At 43.9% G+C, this 17,492-nt stretch overlaps 11 protein-coding genes across 11 annotated transcripts; 5 read left to right on the top strand and 6 right to left on the bottom strand.

The window, feature by feature from the left end:
• Positions 1-8: 8 nt before the first annotated feature.
• V1516DRAFT_710182 (Rtr1/RPAP2 family-domain-containing protein) lies at positions 9-1,007 on the top strand (the record flags this gene model as incomplete). The annotated part of the gene is made up of 3 exons (XM_066924237.1): positions 9-211; positions 266-370; positions 399-1,007. Exons 1-3 carry the CDS (start codon positions 29-31, stop codon positions 1,005-1,007), a joined length of 897 nt encoding a protein of 298 aa, XP_066778574.1. The 5' UTR covers positions 9-28.
• Positions 708-2,907, bottom strand: V1516DRAFT_646604 (D-lactate dehydrogenase). The gene is made up of 2 exons (XM_066920192.1): positions 2,697-2,907; positions 708-2,646 (listed from the first exon to the last, which is right to left on the bottom strand). Exons 1-2 carry the CDS (start codon positions 2,881-2,883, stop codon positions 1,091-1,093), a joined length of 1,743 nt encoding a protein of 580 aa, XP_066778573.1. The 5' UTR covers positions 2,884-2,907; the 3' UTR covers positions 708-1,090.
• Positions 2,908-3,736: 829 nt separating this feature from the next.
• On the top strand, positions 3,737-4,717 carry V1516DRAFT_605895 (peptidase S8/S53 domain-containing protein; the record flags this gene model as incomplete). Its single annotated transcript, XM_066919274.1, has 1 exon — positions 3,737-4,717. A coding segment is annotated over one exon (981 nt), but the record flags the coding sequence as incomplete, so codon positions are not given.
• A 7-nt stretch (positions 4,718-4,724) lies between these two features.
• V1516DRAFT_670006 lies at positions 4,725-6,481 on the bottom strand. Its single transcript, XM_066921278.1, has 2 exons — positions 6,099-6,481; positions 4,725-6,051 (listed from the first exon to the last, which is right to left on the bottom strand). Exons 1-2 carry the CDS (start codon positions 6,334-6,336, stop codon positions 4,787-4,789), a joined length of 1,503 nt encoding a protein of 500 aa, XP_066778571.1. The 5' UTR covers positions 6,337-6,481; the 3' UTR covers positions 4,725-4,786.
• Positions 6,298-7,353, bottom strand: V1516DRAFT_145955 (uncharacterized protein). Its single transcript, XM_066918656.1, has 3 exons — positions 7,120-7,353; positions 6,483-6,983; positions 6,298-6,410 (listed from the first exon to the last, which is right to left on the bottom strand). Exons 1-2 carry the CDS (start codon positions 7,187-7,189, stop codon positions 6,589-6,591), a joined length of 465 nt encoding a protein of 154 aa, XP_066778570.1. The 5' UTR covers positions 7,190-7,353; the 3' UTR covers positions 6,298-6,410; positions 6,483-6,588.
• A 45-nt stretch (positions 7,354-7,398) lies between these two features.
• Positions 7,399-10,368, top strand: V1516DRAFT_670002 (uncharacterized protein). Its single transcript, XM_066921277.1, has 2 exons — positions 7,399-7,955; positions 8,004-10,368. The coding sequence occupies exons 1-2, from the start codon at positions 7,478-7,480 to the stop codon at positions 10,265-10,267; spliced, it is 2,742 nt and encodes a 913-aa protein (XP_066778569.1). The 5' UTR covers positions 7,399-7,477; the 3' UTR covers positions 10,268-10,368.
• Positions 10,161-11,565, bottom strand: V1516DRAFT_670000 (uncharacterized protein). Its single transcript, XM_066921276.1, has 2 exons — positions 11,018-11,565; positions 10,161-10,913 (listed from the first exon to the last, which is right to left on the bottom strand). The coding sequence occupies exons 1-2, from the start codon at positions 11,364-11,366 to the stop codon at positions 10,354-10,356; spliced, it is 909 nt and encodes a 302-aa protein (XP_066778568.1). The 5' UTR covers positions 11,367-11,565; the 3' UTR covers positions 10,161-10,353.
• Positions 11,074-13,026, top strand: V1516DRAFT_145970 (WD40-repeat-containing domain protein). Its single transcript, XM_066918657.1, has one exon. It carries the CDS (start codon positions 11,492-11,494, stop codon positions 12,665-12,667), a length of 1,176 nt encoding a protein of 391 aa, XP_066778567.1. The 5' UTR covers positions 11,074-11,491; the 3' UTR covers positions 12,668-13,026.
• Positions 13,027-13,252: 226 nt separating this feature from the next.
• V1516DRAFT_619875 (uncharacterized protein) lies at positions 13,253-14,620 on the bottom strand (the record flags this gene model as incomplete). Its single annotated transcript, XM_066919468.1, has 2 exons — positions 13,253-14,216; positions 14,385-14,620. The coding sequence occupies 2 exons, from the start codon at positions 14,618-14,620 to the stop codon at positions 13,253-13,255; spliced, it is 1,200 nt and encodes a 399-aa protein (XP_066778566.1).
• Positions 14,621-14,840: 220 nt separating this feature from the next.
• V1516DRAFT_621073 (uncharacterized protein) lies at positions 14,841-16,142 on the top strand (the record flags this gene model as incomplete). Its single annotated transcript, XM_066919512.1, has 2 exons — positions 14,841-15,581; positions 15,633-16,142. 2 exons carry the CDS (start codon positions 14,841-14,843, stop codon positions 16,140-16,142), a joined length of 1,251 nt encoding a protein of 416 aa, XP_066778565.1.
• On the bottom strand, positions 15,908-17,316 carry V1516DRAFT_669994 (putative methyltransferase-domain-containing protein). The gene has a single exon (XM_066921275.1). The coding sequence runs from the start codon at positions 17,268-17,270 to the stop codon at positions 16,173-16,175; it is 1,098 nt and encodes a 365-aa protein (XP_066778564.1). The 5' UTR covers positions 17,271-17,316; the 3' UTR covers positions 15,908-16,172.
• Between the last annotated feature and the right edge of the window lie 176 nt (positions 17,317-17,492).

The following is a 17,492-nucleotide window of genomic DNA, read 5'->3' as shown; positions in this document are numbered from 1 at the left end:
CGAAGTAACATCAGCCCTCCTAATTTTAATGACAGCGCTTGTTCGAAATGCTCCAAAAGCCGATTCACCATCGCTGTCCTCGTTTAGAAACTCGGTGATCAAACGGTTTATCACTGAAAAGACAATTGGGATCCGGGAGGCGAATTCAATTGTACTGCTATTGATAGAGTTCATGACCAACCATGTTGATTCGGATTTTCTGAAATACGCGGTATGACGAAAAAATCAGACGCAATGTTTGTTTCTGCGCTAAACTGAGAACTAGTCCCGATTTCTTACCGCAGAATCATATGATGATATCGTTGACGAGCGTAATGTTCTTCATATTTGTGGATATCCGATTTGTACAGAGTCTCCGATCTCGCTGATTGTGCGTATCTCCGTTTTGCTATTTGTAGTGTGCTAACAAGCGAAAGCGTGGCAAAAAGATTTATCAGATTCAATACACCGAGCCACGCACATCTGATCCACCCTCTACTTCGGCGGTGTCTTATATGAGAAAGTACTGCAGCCGACGACATTTTCAAGCATCCATGATCTATCGTGCTCAATTATCTGAAGAAGCTGTGTGGGCTCGGTCAGGAATCACTTGGTTGCCGCCTGGAGAATCAGAGTGGGAAAAAGATATCTCGCTATTGGACGAAATCATGGACAGCAAGGAGTCGGTATCGACTACTGGACTTGATCGCGATGTCCGAGAAGTCATAGCTGGCTTACGGAAGTGGAAAAATCAGGCGACTGATCTGAATGCGGACGTTGAACGTGAACTGAATGCTGGTTCAATATCGAACACGAAATCCACGGAACATCTCGACATCATGCAGCTCAATATTTCAGAACGAAATCCTACGGGAAGTGATGCAACGAAGCCAATTGAGATTTCGAGCAACTATGAGGGTTATGTGATTGGCACTGCTGGCGAACTACAAGAACCAGAAGCGTACAAACTGTGGAAAGAGCGACGGAAGGAGATTCATAGAGAACTTGGAGTAGATCAAGATGATTAGACTCGAGTGTATTGGAACTCATAAACCTATTGATGACTTTCGTTCAATTTATGAAGTTGTACTGTCGGATCTACATTGATCACCTATAACTTGTTAGTACTTCCTATATATTTTCTCTGAACTTTTATTCTCCACACTAGACGTACCTTATCAGCATTCAGCAATCGATATGGATCAAGAGCGATCTTCAACCGTCGCATGGTATCGACCGTTGCGGTATCGAGCTCAGTCTCGAGATATGGTCGTTTGACCATACCCACACCATGTTCTCCAGTGCAAGTACCATCCATTGCGATGGCGCGTTCAACCAATCGATGGACAACTCCTTCCGCGACGGACTTTGTTTCATCATTGTACAAAATAAACGCGTGGAAATTACCATCGCCCACATGTCCAACAATCGTTCCAGGAATATTCGAGGCATCCATGTCAGCTCGAGTTTGACTTACAATCTCCGACAACCTAGATACAGGAACTGCAACGTCGGTGGTCCAACATGTCATGCCTTCTCCACCCGACGCCAATGTAGACCATAAAGCTTGTTTCCGAGCTTCCCAAAGTTCCTCACTTTCGGCTTCATTCTTCGCGAATTTGAATGAGGAGCTATTATTTGAATTAACAATTTTTTTGGCCTGATTAATCTGCTCTTTCACCGCGTTCTTGGATCCACCAAACTTGAAAAAGAGCGTTGGCTCTTCAGACCAACTCCGGCTTGTGTCGCCAGCTGCATTAATGCATGCCATCATGTCTTTATCCAAAAGCTCAACCGCAGCTATCTGTATGCCTCTCTTAACAAGTTCTTCTACGGAATTCGTAGCATCATTGATCGTTGGAAATGTGGCGACAGCAACGCTGGTTTGTTCGGGTAACACTGCAAGTTTAAGTGTCGCTTCTGTAACTATGCCTAATGTACCTTCAGAGCCAATGATCAAGTTAGTAAGATTATAACCCGCCGACGACTTCCGCGGTCGCCGCCTTGTCTTGATAACCGAGCCATCTGCAAGAACGACGGTCAAATTCAACACCCAGTCGCGCATTGTCCCATATCGAGCAGCATTAGTTCCCGAACAACCTGTTCCGATCATGCCACCGATTTCGGCACCTGGTCCAGGATCAGGCGGAAAAAATAATCCATGAGAGGATAGTTGCTCATTCAGGTCTTCCCATCGAACGGCTGGCTGGACGACCACATCCAGATCATTTTCGTGCAGTTCCAAAATTTTACCCATATTTCTGAAATCGATCGTCACGCCATGACGAGTCTGGATAAAATGTCCCTCAAGCGACGTTCCTCCTGAAAATGGCACCACGGGAACTCGATACTTATGGCAGATCTCCATGACTTTTGAAACCTGTTCGGTGGACGAAGGGAAAATGACCAGCCCAGGTTTTTGGCCTGGCTCGGCATGATGTGAGATCCAAGCCGAATCAGCATGACTCGAAATAACGTCGTCCGCCCTTGACACGTTTTCCGATCCTAGCAAATCCTCAAGCTCATTGAAAGCTTTGATCGCTGTGCTAATATCCGCATATACTGGTGCTTTCAAGCTCGTCAAGGGTGAGACACTGGTCCCTTCGTTGATGTCTTTTGGCGGTTTACCAAAAAACCGTCGGCCAACTTCAAAAGAAAAAAATACGGCTGAATTCAATCAGTATCATAATTACACCCTGTGCAACATAAATACATACCGCCACCTAAAATAATAAAATGTTTAGTCGTCCACTCCTCATCAGCAGGATAAGCAGGCCTTGCATAAACTTTAGGGCCAGACTTAGTCGACGAACTTCGCACGGGCAAGGTCGTTCCTCGAACGCCAACACGAGATCTTAGATTTCTCAGTAGCTCTGATCTAGACAATTGAATAGTACGAATCATCTTTGCCAATTGCTGTTTAGCTTACTTGTCGTGAGTATTTGATAAAATTCAAAACCCGACTCTTCCGTCGTCATCCAACAAATCTTGTTCCGCGTGATCACGTGTATCCAGAATTTTACTTTAGATATTAGCGTAGTCTATTACACAGATATCACAGGTGAAAACATTTTGAATATGACAGTGAATAATTACGAAAATCTGCTGACTTAATCAGTAGGCGTATAATAACTTGATATTGCCATTAGTTATTGCAAATAGACAACATGATCGAGGATATTGACTGTGTATGTACAGGACAATAATTTCAAAGACACCATGATTAACACAGAACGTCTGTTTGAATTTTTGAATTTATCACTTTATTTCCATCTAGTTTTCTATCTCTGTTGAGTTAAATACTTCTTTGACTCTATTGCTTTTGCAGTTAGACCTGGGTAGCCAAATATTTTCTTTGTTTGTTTACATCTGAGCCGCTCAACGCGTTAAGCCATGAGCTCATGATATTGATGAATTCAAATTTCTCTCTTCAAGATTATAACTACAATTGAAATATCATCAAATGGATGCTTTAAGACAATCATTGAAACGGCTGAAAAACAAATGGATTTTGCTGACTTTCGTGATATGCTGCTTTATTACAAGATGTTTCGGTGAACTACTAAATAGCAATGATGTGTTTATCGTTCTGTTTGCACGCAATACTGGCATCAAAGATATCGAATCACACTTAACCTGGGTTAACGCGCAATACGAACCAATATACCACAAATTCAGACAAGACCAGGTACAACTAAATTCACTCGATTATACTCGCAAATACGGTGTGATAAAATCCATTGATCTTCCAAACCATCAGCTTCATGCATACGTAGCCCGATTAACATCGTCCATTGCTCAAACTATCTCAAAGCTATCTATAATTCAGGCAATTGAAACTGATAGTGAAGAGCAACTTGCGCGATTGCAGACGCAGTTACGAGCTCCTTGGGGGATCTCACGATTATCTTACAAACATCGCCAACTTGGCTCAGACAAATACAACTACAAGTACGACGACCGAGGTGGAGCCAACTCTACAGTTTACGTTCTCGACTCCGGCATTGAAATATCTCACTCGGAATTTCGTCCTGCAGGCCATAGAGCGAAATGGGGCATTAATCTAGCTTCCGACCATGCGGATTTCGACGTTAACGGTCATGGAACTCACGTTGCTGCAATAATCGGAGGCAAACAATTCGGCTTAGCAAAAAGCACTCATCTTGTTGCGGTGAAAATGTTTGACAAGCAAGGCCGCGGTCGTTTATCCGATTTGCTTTCTGCTTTTCGCTGGATCATCCAGGACCATGACTCTAGCAAGACTCGCCATTCCATCATCAACTTTTCTGGTGTTGGGAAACCTTCTCAAATCAGAAACCTGTTCATCCAAGCAGCCTTGGATGCAGGGATAGTCGTTATCGCTGCTGCGGGCAATAACCGAGGCTCAGATGCCTGTACATCTGGGTTCGGATATTTCAAATCACTATCGTCTACAGCTAACGGCTTGCTATTAGTTGGATCGTCGACATCAACCGATGCGATCGCTGATTTTTCAAATAATGGTCCCTGTGTTGATCTGTTCGCTCCTGGAGTCGATATTAGGTCTGCATTCATAAATGGGCAGTCGAAGTTGTCATCTGGGACTAGTTTGTCAGCTGCCCATGTGTCTGGAGTGGTGGCAAACCTTTGGACTGTCATGGACAATTGGACTCCAACTCAAATAGCCCAGAGTATGAGGGCAGCTAACCCAGGACTTGTGACTGGGAGTTTAGAAGGTGCCAACAATGCCCTACTTTACGGACTCGCCGAAGAATTACAATACTATTAACGTATCAATGTATAGACATAATAGCTACCCAAATGATAGCTACTCTAAAATATTTACCACTGAGATCCCATCTTTGACATCCAGTCTTGACCAACCTTGGATCTTCCCATCCGCAACAAGATATCCCTTAGTCAGTTTATCATTGGGTTCATGGACCGGGTGCTCCGATGTCTCCGCTTTCATTAATCCTTCTGCTCCCTCGGCTGTAACATCATATGAGCTGATCCCCTGTTCCCTTAAGAACTCCACACACGAAGTCACATTCATATCCATGACTGCAGTTTGGTTTTCAGCTGAACAGCCTGGAATTTTGAACAATACTCGCGAGAGAGTCGGGAACAATAGCGTCAGATCACTTTGTGACGCATGCGCAGACGGCTGCGTAAGAAACAAATGAGTCTTAATGGGCGGAACAGGTTTTGCCGACTCTTCAACTGCCGAATTACTCAGTAGCTGATATATCAATTTCATGTTAGCTCCCCAGTTGTAAAATGGCTGCGACATATTTGCTAACGTTGGCACCGTTAAAGGGATAGACATAGTATGATATACGGGAATTCCCCAGGGATCAAGTAGCAGTAATGCAGGTGTGGACACAGGTCTAAGAAACTCGTCTTCGCGATCAATTATCGGGGTCTCCAGATTACTGGGGACTCTCTCAAAACCGAGGACATTTGAAATGGGTACGCTGTCCTTTGTTTCAAACAGCATTTCAACATGATGATATGCTCCTTTAGCAAGACTAACCACGGTGGAAGCACCGAAACTATGACCGGACAGTATAACTTCGTCCAGCTTTGTATTTACTTGTGACCAGTCGAATTTTATCGGATCAATTTGCCTGCCAGCTTCCACCGCAGCCCTGTCTATTGGCAAGAGTTCAGGCTGCTGAACCAAAAGCACCCTTAAAATTGACACAATTTCTCTTGAACGCTGGACAAGCTGATAAGTTCGTAGAATCCTAGCATCTTGGTTGATCTCCATTTCCCGTCGGTAATGGACTCGTTTCTGAACCCAGCCCTTAGCGGAGAAATCCCTCACATGGGTCAGAGGTGCCGAATGCTCACGATGTTCGGGAGCAATGACAATAAATCCATGGGACGCCATAGACCCACAAAACTGCGAATACGTATTTCTGGTTCCGCCCAGACCGTGGGAGAACAAGACAACGGGCCATTTTTGCCCCTCTGGAGCTGCCTTCAGTGGCAAATTGGCCTTGCATGGAAGAACAGTATCAGTGATGTAAGGTATACGAGAAATCAGATTTCCAGCAATTGCTGGCCGGTTTGTGAAATCAACCAAGGCTATTCTCGTTAGTACGTAAGCATACATTTTTGATCTGAGTCCTTACCTCTAAGATATTCTCGACGATCCTCCGGGAACCAGAATGGGTGTTGAGCCTCGCAAGCCTCGAAAACATCGGCAGAAACAGGATAAAACAGCCGAAACAGCAAAGTCTCTACAGAACTTTGGATTTCGGGATAGGCTTTTGGCCAAGGTGCTGGAATCTCTATCTCGACAGTTCCCACAGGAAATGGACCGGGATAAGGAGGCAAACGCGGTGTAAAGTACTCTCGTGGAGAAAACATAATTTGCCGCCCTACAAATTAGAATATCCGATTATGGTTTACAGCAAATCAGCTATTCTGAAAGAGCGAGATATCTATAAGGAAACAAGGTCATCAATGGTGGATAGCTCTACAGCCGCGGTCCGAGGTCACGAGACTAGTCTTACCGCCATAAGATGGTACCTAAAGATATAGGTTAAATATAATGTACTAAATCAAAGTCTATTGTCTATGGTATATACACTCAATAAATTTGAGTGCCGTCAGTTGGAGTTACTGGCACATTGAGATGTAATATTCGGCTCCCATAACACCTTTTTCGTTTCTTACAAAACGGCCCTTTCCAATAAAATACTTGTTATTCACCCAACCCTCCTTCGGGGCATCCGTCTCGATAATGGGCTTGATGAAAAACTCTGTTTCACCAAAGTCCATGGTCGAACCAGTACCTGCAAAAACAGCGTTCATTGCTGGAGTCGGCTTGGTATAGCCTTCGTAGTGAATATAAACGCCGTGGCCATCCTCAGTTTCAGCACGCAGACGAACATCGAGTGTGAGGACGTTGTCAGGACTAAGGAAAAGCCAGTTGGTTCCGGATTTGATTTTAATATTGAACGGATATGCTTCATCGCTCGAGTCACAATAGCCCTCGTGAATTTGCACAAAAACTAGCAAAACAGTTAGTATTCGATTCAAATATATTATTTGTCCGAATGGAATTAAAATCTTGGAGTGGTTGGAAACCAGCTGAATCTCATAGTATTAACGTACTTCTCTTTCCCGGTCTGCCATTCTCGAACGTACTTACGTACTCCGAATTCTCGGCATTGATATAAAGATGGAATACAGGCTTGAAAATAGGATAAGAAGACATAGTAATTGCGACGGTTCTATAAATATAATGGAATATATTTGTTTATCTTTACCTTTGGAATTAATTTGAAATGACAGGGACTAATCGGTCAAGATAACTGCTTGGACTTATTTTGGTTCCCTATACGCCTCTGTGTGCGGCTCTCAGATGGGAGTTTGGAAATTTATTTTCTTTGGAAGATCTGGAAGACCAGAAATGAAAAATAGTAGTATTCTAGAGGCTGATCATACGGTCGAAATAGACACTAAAGGAAGAGAATAGCCGACTGGTAGTGTTTTGATAGAAAAAATGCCAGTAAAAGACCATAAAGTTACTTCAGCCAGCAGAGGTGCGCGGAAGCGTTCTCGAGCAACGCGTGCCGAGAAGCGCAACTGGACTATTTCACAACCGCTCGGGGGACCGTTAGTGAATGTTGCACCTGTGTTTTCTGCAGATCATAAATATCTTACTGTGTTGACTGCAATTGAGAGCAGGCTTTATGCTTTTCCATCGCAGAAATGCGTAGCTAGAATGCCGATTGCGGAGGCATACTTCGCAGTTGATCTAGTGCTAGACTCAACTGCTCAGCCGACGAAAGACGGGTATCCTGTTCTCTGGTTGGCTATGAGAAATGGCGCTTTGCTGAGAATAGACTGGAGCACCCAAGCGAGTCCATTAAAGTTGGATCTTAGCGAGTTTGGCATCTCGCGCATTCATCGAATTATCGATGTGCTGGATCAAAGCAAGAAATTTCTATTGGCGACTGCAAATCCATTTATTGACTCGAGTATGTACTACCTTGAATTCGTGACGGCTTGCAATACTAATGACATAGACATACTGATCAACGAAATTCAGCTTACAGAAAATATACCCCTAGTGAAAGAACTAGGAAAATTTAAAGATGTTTGTCTCTTTGCCATTTCTCACTCTCGGTCCCACATCGTTGTCTATTCACCCAAGAGCAAAACTTCTGGCTTCGAGCTTAATGTGTGCAAAATCGATGGTTCTTCTTTTGAGTTGGCTTCTATAAAAACCACAAAAAGAGCTTCGACAGTGGCAGTCTCAGATAATGGTGTTGTTGCTCTTGGTTTTTTGAACGGCTCGATAGAACTTCACTATCCTTGTCTCTCAGATTCCTTATCTTATAAGTCGAATGAAGCTAGAAAAGGATTCAATGTTCGGACTTTAAAATGGCATTTATCTTTGGTACGGGCACTTGCGTTCTCTTTGGATGGAGAATACCTACTTTCTGGTGGAAACGAAAAGGTTTTGTTATTTTGGCAGCTCGATACCGGTGCCGTGCAATTTCTTCCACGTTTGCCAGGACCTATCACCAATATCGTAGTTGACCGAACATCTACAAATTACGCCCTATGTGTTGGTGACAACAATGACGACATAATACTCTTCTCCGCAACAGATCTAGATGCAAGACTACAGGTTGCTGGCGTGAAAGCATGTCACAGTAGTGTGCCTCCGCTTGCACTCTCTCAAGCCACTCTTGATCCGGTAGAGATACTGACCTCCTCTTCACTAAAACTTTTGAATCTGGTTAAGCATGTTGTTGAATCCGAGGATTACGCCCTCAAATTGTCAAATGAAGCCCCTTGGGATGTGCCCAATTACTCAATCTATCCTACTACGGTGCAGTTATACTCCCCTCCGGGCCAGCTCGCACGGCCGAAATTATATTTTTATTTTCCTACCGAAAAAAATGCTCAGATACAGATTTACGATGCTTTTAACTGCGAACAGGTTGCTATGCATGCCGTAGCGCGGACCTTGCAGACCGGTAAAGTATTGTTTGAGGAAGCGATCGAAGACCCTCACATCACACAACTTCAAATCTCAGCAGGAAACGACTGGATGGCTACGGTGGATGAATTATATACTCCCCCGATCGATGGCTTACTATCGGAAGAAGATATGACAGTGACTCTAAAATTTTGGCTATGTAGATTGGCTGTTTCCAGCTCCGAGCAGGACCAGTCCGGCGTGTCTTGGAATCTAATTACGAAAATAGTTAATCCTCATGGACCGAATGTGGCTGTGAAAGTAATGTCGGCTGCTCCTTTGTCATATCACAAAGGCATGGCATTTGCGACGGCTTGTTCTGGGGGAGGATTACGACTATGGAGACCACGGTTTCCACGATTACGAAATCGTCAGATTGAATGGAGTGCGCGACATGTTATTGCTCCGAGCTACTCCAAAGCGATCAGCCGTTCGTCGTCCACGTTCAGTATTGCTGACGATGGTTCGGATGGCGAGGTGCTCTTGGCCTGGTCGCCGGACGGAAGTATAATTTTGTTAACGCAAGGGTCCTCTATTCATGTTGTATCTGTTCCAGTATCTGGTTCGACTGACTTTTCCATTGTCAAGACCATTTCCGGATATTTCGAATCTTCGATTCGATCCATCTCAATGCTTGGCCCATCAGTGGTTGTTCTGACCTCGTGTCGGCTTAGTGTCTATAATGTAATTGGCAGTGCCATTGAGTGGTCAACAGCCGTCGGTTACACAACATCTGGATCCTCATCGCTGATGGTGACTGGGGCGGGGAACAGTTACATTGCTCTTGCTATCAATCACGTCGCTTTTCCTCCGGTCTCGACGCTTCCTATAATCGCCGCGAACGTGTATGTGTTTACCAAGAACTCGCCTGTCCCTCTATATGCTGCAGTACATACAAGACCGATCAGCACCATACACGCAATTCCGCCCACGAGTCTTGGCGCCGATGGATTCATATTTGTCGACACGGACAATATGATTTACACCTTAACTGCGCCGTCAACTGCTGATTCACAGCCGATACAGAAAGCAGTCTTATCTACCACCCGTGCTTCCGAATTGGATTTATCCGACTCAAGTCTCGTTGCGGAAGGGGTGACGGCTATTTTAAGTGCAACGAACGCGGCGAAGTATACGACTGCCCGAGCACCATCGGCCGCTGAATCCACTGAAGATTCACGAGACCAAGTCATATTGAGCAGCGATATTGTCGATCGAGTATTTACAGGTCCTGAATATGCCACTGGTGACCTTAGCTTGGTGTTTGATAAACTTTTAGCCGTTGTTGGCCAAAAGGAGTAAATTTATAATTATTGTAGAATTATGCAGAAGAATATTTCATATCAAGTTATTATTCATAGCCAGAACGCAAACAGCAAGCTAGTTCATCATTGTGGAAATACAACGTTGTAGTCGATGTTCAACGTCGAAAGCATCAATTCCATTGTAAATTCCTCGTCATTTTCGCAATCAACTCTAGGCCCTCCATTAGATTCGAATTCAGACTGAATATGTTTTACTGGTACTACTACGTCAAAATCATATTCATCACGTATCTGATCGATCTGGCTTTCAGAATATCCTTCCCTTAGCAACCTCGCCCGATTCAGCTGCATCTCGTCATTATCTTCGTCATCAACAAAAGCCCGTTTCTTTGAAGTTTTTTTCAAAAATTCAGAAACCCCACCCATTCTCTGAACACGCTCGTTAGCAAGAACAAACAAATATTTCGACGCATTTTGCGCTGCAATCTGCCATTTTTCTCGCAAAACCTGGAGATTTTGATCTTGCAAAACTGTTATTGTTCCGGATTTAGACGTGACAGTTATTGTCGTGGTCTCATATTTATGTGCCTGTTGGGCGCTGAGAAGCCTGTTCCGTGCGTGACGCAGAGATATATCCAACGCCGAGTCTTGCTTGATCAGCGAAGGATCGATTGTGGATCGGTCTAAGCATTCATGTTAGTAAATTCTATTTTCAACATTCCCATTGACTAGACTTCAACTGAATTCGTGAGAATCAGTTGATATTTTCTATTTTGCATTGTTTCACCATTAGCAGTGTTTAGAAACTTTTCCCGGAACCGGGTAGAATTTCGCGACACATGCGAGGTCGACGGAGTCGAGTCTCTCAGCGGTATGTCCGTAAACAGTCGGCGTCCAGAGATCCCAAATCTATCGTGACGGGCTGTCGTTAGAGGAGAACTGCTGCATGACAAGCCGGTATCGCTAGCAGAAATATCAGGATTTGCGAGACCTGGACTGGTGGAGCCCGTTGTTGATTTCAAAGGTGATTTAAACGGCTGCGAGAGCACATAAGTTCCATGCGTCGGCCGGAATTGGGCAGTCGACGACGGAATTAGCGACCGATTTGGGGTATTCGGCGTCGATCCGTTTGCCATTTTTTCAATGTGCGAAGATTGCGGTATTGGAGAGATTGAACAAGGTCGCAATAGAAACCAGAAGAACAAGGCAGTTGGGAGATCAAAATCTTCGTTCACTCCACAAGATCTTGAGCCAAACAAACATGTTTAAACAAAATTGGACTCCAAATCAAACAGGTTCTCTAAATTTCGCTTCAGAATATGTTTACGACATAATTTCAACTAGTATAGCGAGGAGCAGCAACACCCAGCTCGCAGCTTCACTCTCCGATCGAACAATTCGAATTCTTGAGGTCTCGGCTAATTTGCAAGCAAGAGAAACCTCGAGTATCTCTGCTGCTCACGAAAAAAAAATTTCTAAAATAGCACTCTTAGAGCAAAGTCGGTCATTTGCATCGGCAGGTGAAGATGGTGTAGTTAAACTGTGGGACCTACGCTCAAATGAGTGCGTCCAAGAAATGACAACTGGAACTACACCGCTCTTATCGATGGCGTATTCATCACTGACAAACACTCTCGCGACCGGAACCGAGCTTGATTCGCAAGATGCAGGGCTAATTGTCTGGGATATTCGTAATTCTCGCGTGCCAGCGAGGTCATACCTGGACTCCCATAACGACGATGTGACAGCAGTTGCGTTCCACCCATCAGTGCGCCATTGTTTGCTTTCCGGATCTACCGACGGACTCATCACTCGCTACGACAGTGGGATCAGCGATGAGGATGATGCAGTTATGCAAGTGATCAATCACGGCTCTAGCATACATCTTGCAGGATTTCTCGACGATCATGAAGATGCCAATGCCATGTACGCCGCAAGTCATATGGAAACCGTCGCATTCTACAAATACACGAATAAAGAAGAAGAAGACGAAGACCCAGATCCCTCTAAGGTCCCGATGGAGTTAGGTGATGTGCGTCAAATTTGGGACTGCGACTACATCATTGACATATCTCCAAATCAAGGATATGTCGCGGTGGGAAGCAATTCGAAGCTACAGTTCAGCCTCCTACAGATGAATGCAAGCAGCATTGATCCCTATAACCGAATAACTTTCGACAAAGCTCATGGCGAAGAAATTGTCCGGACGATTATGGTCGACAAAATATCGGGTTATATCGCCTCTGGTGGAGAAGACGGACGCGTGAATCTTTGGGCTATTGACGAGAGGGCTCTCTTACCTCACGACGACTCCGGCTGGCAAGTCTCGTCAAAAAAAAAAACAAGTCAGAAACAGTCAAGTGATTTCGAGTCAATAGAGTACAAAGGCAAGCATAAACACGGCAATGACAAGAAGCACCGGTTCAAGCCGTATTGACGCCTATTGTGTAATAGCAGCTGAGGCTGAATAGTGGGTTGTTTATTATTTTCCTATTTTGGATAGACGGTCGTTTTTGGTGAACTTCTATATTGACCAAGTACAAACCAAGTATAGAAATAATATACAACTCAGTTGACTAAATGACACAAATGGCCTCAAATTTTCATCCAAATAAGCCACCAGGAGAAACGTATACTGCTCGAACAAGACATAATACAAATAGTGGCAATGTGTCTGACTTCTGCTTTATCCATGTCACCAGCACCAACAATGATCTTAATGAATTTGATGGTTTTGGCCGCTCTGATGAGTTCGAATTCCAAAAAAGTTCAACATTCACTCGACTCCATCAACAGTTGCGGTACGCTTTAATCCCGTCTTGCTCAAATTCCAATTGCCTCTGCTTCCTACCGAACGGACTAATTTCTATTATAAAATCGTCTTATTTCGGAGCTCGCTGGATTGGTAGAAAATTCAAATATTATGTCCTCTGTTCCTGCTTATGTATCATTGTTTACTCTATTTCAGATTGATCGATAAACTCCAGAATTGCAATATATACATCATGACACGAATGTGAATCTAAATCTCAAAGGTAATCCAACCAGGCCAGGCCAATTCATCACGAACAATGCTCCTCAGTCGTTCTAAAACAAACCGTTCCACTTTTCCAACATTTTTCAGCACGCTTCCTTTCCCTTCCTGATCTCCAATTTCAGATTCGACTTTCACGTTGCGCAAAACTTCGAAGTGCCGCGATTCTGGAACTCCATCACCGGAGGATCCACGACTACCGCCTACATCGGAGATAAAGCTGAAATGCACTCGGCGAGACATATAAGTTAACACTGCCATCGCATTCACTTCAAGACCAGTCACGGTTAACCGGATCGGTAATACCAAGAAATCCTTTGAAGGATAGTTTATCCGTAGATCTGCCGTTACAACAATCTTCATATCCCCGGAATATTGGATATGAAGTAGAAACTGGAGATCGTCTTCCCGAACAGAAAAAGGCGGTGGCTGCGCACTGATACTTCCATGAGGTGGCTGTGAAGCACTTCGAAAGGGTCGATTAATGGATGGTATGTATGCATGGGCCGAAGTACTTGCAAAACTATGAAGTTCATCTTCGCGATTGCTGTGATGACCAGCTGTTAAGGAAACAGGACTGGACGTAAGTGGATAATTGACATGATTTGCAGAATGATCAACATTATCGATTACATCAAAATCGTCATCATCAATAATAGCTTCCTCCGATTGACCGTGGAAAGCTGCTGCAGCGGCCGCTGATATTCCAGGAATACTGTACAGAGGAGTCGGTAATGGTGATCTTAGACCAGGCACAAGCGAAGGAGTGAGAACGTTATGATGTAAAAATGGAATTCCCGATGATGGAGGGATAGGCGAAGTGCTTTGTTGTAATGGAGTAGATGACGGATGAAAGACAGGAGATGTGCGTAGTCGGAGTTGTGAAAGACCAGATACAGGATGCGGTTGAGAGAGGGGTATTTGATGTTGATCGGGCACATTGGCAGAAGCACTATTCGTAGGAAATGTAAATGAATGCAGACCAGAGGAATCAGGCCCGGTATAAGAAGGTGCCGGACTTGAAGGACCAGCAGAAGGTGGTTTAGGTTGACTATTGGAATTCCCAGCTTGACTGGCTCCGTTATTCATGGAATGACTTAAAGTTGTATTATTGCTCGACGCAAATAGACCCTGATCTGTGGCATCTTCGTAGAATTCCGGATATGGGTCACCAATATGTTTAATTTCAATTGACGGAGCAGAAGACCCGAGATCAAAATCTATGACATCGACGTTGGCGATGTAAGAAGGTAGTGTCATGCTCTGGAATTGTTGGCGCAGAAAGTCGCGGATGTAATGCGAAAGCTCTTCATGTCGCTCTTCAGTTAGCGCGTTCCAATTTGTGTCAATGGACATTTTGAGCAAGAATATGCACTGAGCTATCACGCTTGATAATGCAATGTTGACTTTGCTCAAGAAGTTGGAATTCAACTATAGCTCGAATGTTCCCGGCCAGAGCCGCATGACATTTCTACACTCACTACTTCCCAGCCGGATGAGATTTCCCACTGGCAGAGTTCTCCATATCAGTTCTTAAGTTTTGAAGGTTTAAAATCAAAATAACAGACTGTTGAGAATGGCGAATCTGGTCAGTTATCTGGAATCAGTTAAAGACGCAGCACGGAACCGGGATGGCACGCGATTATCTGGGTTACTGACAGTTCAATGTCGTGCTTTAGCGGACGCGGTTGCTTTATTTTCCACCGAGATCAAGCATCCTTACGATTCTTCGTCTTCGCTAAGTCGCCTATGCGAAAAGTGCATCAATGACGAACTTTGGGCTGAGATTGCTGCAGAATGTCTACTTGTCGCGGACAGTTGCTTTTCTTTGAGAGATCTGTCGCTCGCTTACGAAGATCAGAGTCGTCTTGCCATCAAACTAAACAGAATTGCAGAAAAAAATGACAGATGGATAATCCCGGTTTTGTATCGTGTGGCTTCAGATTTGAAAGATATTGCAATCCAACTAGATGTACATGAGACCCTATCAAAAAGCCATACCGCTGTATCAGACAAGCAGTCCAAACTGGAGGCTGCAGCACGAGTAATCAACCGGTCATTAACCGTCTGTTTGAATGATCGCAGTTCAGCACCTTCTTTGTCGCGCAAATCGGGAGTGTATTTATTCATCTGTCTTTTATTCAAGACTTACTTCCGTTTGGGGAACCTCTCTTTGGCTACTAGTGTAATCAGAGTATTGAATGCCAGCTCCAACGCAGGCGATGTACCTAGTTTAGATACCTATCCGAAAGCACATATCGTCACATTCAGATATTATGCAGGGGTTCTAGCTTTTGCTCAGGGAGATTATGACAAGGTTCGCCAATCTATTCTTCATATGTCCGAGTGCATACTGACAAGAGCATAGGCAGAAGAGCATCTTTCAGCTGCTCTGGATATTTGTCATAGGCGAGCTATACGTAACCAAGAGTTAATTCTGACTTATCTTCTTCCAATTCATATCCTTTTACATCGTCGATTTCCTCGCGATACTATATGGTCTATCTTCCCGAATCTCTCTTCTCTATACCAATCCTTGTTTTCAGCCGCTAAACGTGGAGACTTGCGCACGTTTGAATCCTGCTTAGCAGCCAGGGAACGCGCGTTCATTAACCGTCGACTGTATTTATCAATGACCGAGATTAGGGGCCAAATCGTGCGCCCACGGTTTTTTGAAAAAGTACATGCAATTGATAACTCTACAAGAATGCCAATTCACCAATTCCAACGTGCTCTTAAGTTAATGGGTATTGAAGTCAACGAAGACCAAGTCGAATGCTGGGCCGCGTCAATGATTTACCAGGGCCATATGAAAGGGTACATCTCACATGAGCGGAGTATTATTGTTCTCAGCAATACCGATCCTTTCCCTAAGTAAGGTCGAAACCATTATTAGCAGGAACTATGTCTATCTATCATTTATTTCCGAAATGTCTATCTTTATATGCTGATGGTACCCCCAAACAGAACATAAATATTCCGACTGACCAAAATCATCAAACCCAGTCTGCTGCTGAAACCATATTAAATGCAAATCTAGCGCTGCCAGAGCAGACCATAATTCACGCCGAACGTCCAGAAATCTTTCGCGAAGAGGTATCTGAATTATAACTCTGCAGTCTGTGACTTGTCTATCCAAAAACAATCCGATCATCTTTGTAACTAGATCCGGCTGGTCAGAGTCATAGACGAGATCTGACAGCACTATCGCCGTGAACCGGTCTCCGCGGGCATATACTTTCGAGGACTCCGGGGTCGTCCAATTGAGCTCTTCAACTTCAATTTCCCATTGATTTTTCCTTTCTTCAGTATTTGAAATTCTATTTCTATTAATATTTTCTCTCAAATTTGGCAATATTTCCTTCAAATCCGTGCTAACCACTCGATATCCCAAATCGGCTAGAGTAATGCTAACTAACCCAGTACCAGCACCAAGTTCAAGAACGCGACCATTACCAGGTCTAATCCAAATATCGTCTTCAATTTTTTGAATAAAACACATTCTCTCTGCCAACAAAGGTGCACTCCCCCAAGTTTTAAACCCCACTGAGTCATTTGTCAAACTCGGTTCACTCAAAATTATGCGGGTGCTAGGCAATCCTGATATCGTGAACTCTCTCACCATGGACGGTGCAGCACTTCTTCCACACTTTTCGGCAATGCTTTTTGAGATTAACTCGAATATTTTTTCTTGCTCATCTTCATCTTGAATCCAAACTAGTCCCGAACTAATCAACTTTGTCAACCATGACATATACCCCCTTGGGGTTGCATTCTCAGCGTCGCCACTGTCGCAGTCCAAACTTAAAGAGTGCCCATACTGATATAATATTTCTTTCAACTTCTCCGCGCTTGGTTGCGAACTGGCCGTCGGAAGATCAAGGATGTGAAGCATTGGAGAAAACACGCGAGATGGAAAGCCAGAAGGAAGCGATACAATACTTGAGACGGAAGAGTTACATCCTGACGTTTCCAAAGTCGAATCATTCGATGAATTTTCGAACATAACTATATTGTTGTTCTATCACTCATATGCTTTATATATTCTATCCTCTCTATCTTGAGAAATATTATTGTTAACAAAAAGATAATATTAATGCGGCTTTGCCATATCAGTTGTCATGACAACCAATTACATATCTATGTTTGGATACTTGTAAATAGTAAACAAATCCGCCGCACAGGTCCCCAATTATCCACCATCTCTTAAATAGCCTGATTCGCAAGT

Source organism: Lipomyces oligophaga (genome assembly GCF_038497815.1).
Source record: "Lipomyces oligophaga strain CBS 7107 unplaced genomic scaffold V1516scaffold_2, whole genome shotgun sequence".
Classification (NCBI taxonomy): domain Eukaryota; kingdom Fungi; phylum Ascomycota; class Lipomycetes; order Lipomycetales; family Lipomycetaceae; genus Lipomyces; species [Lipomyces] oligophaga.
The sequence above is the reverse complement of the archived record's forward strand: the minus strand, read 5'-3'. Positions and strand labels throughout refer to the sequence as shown.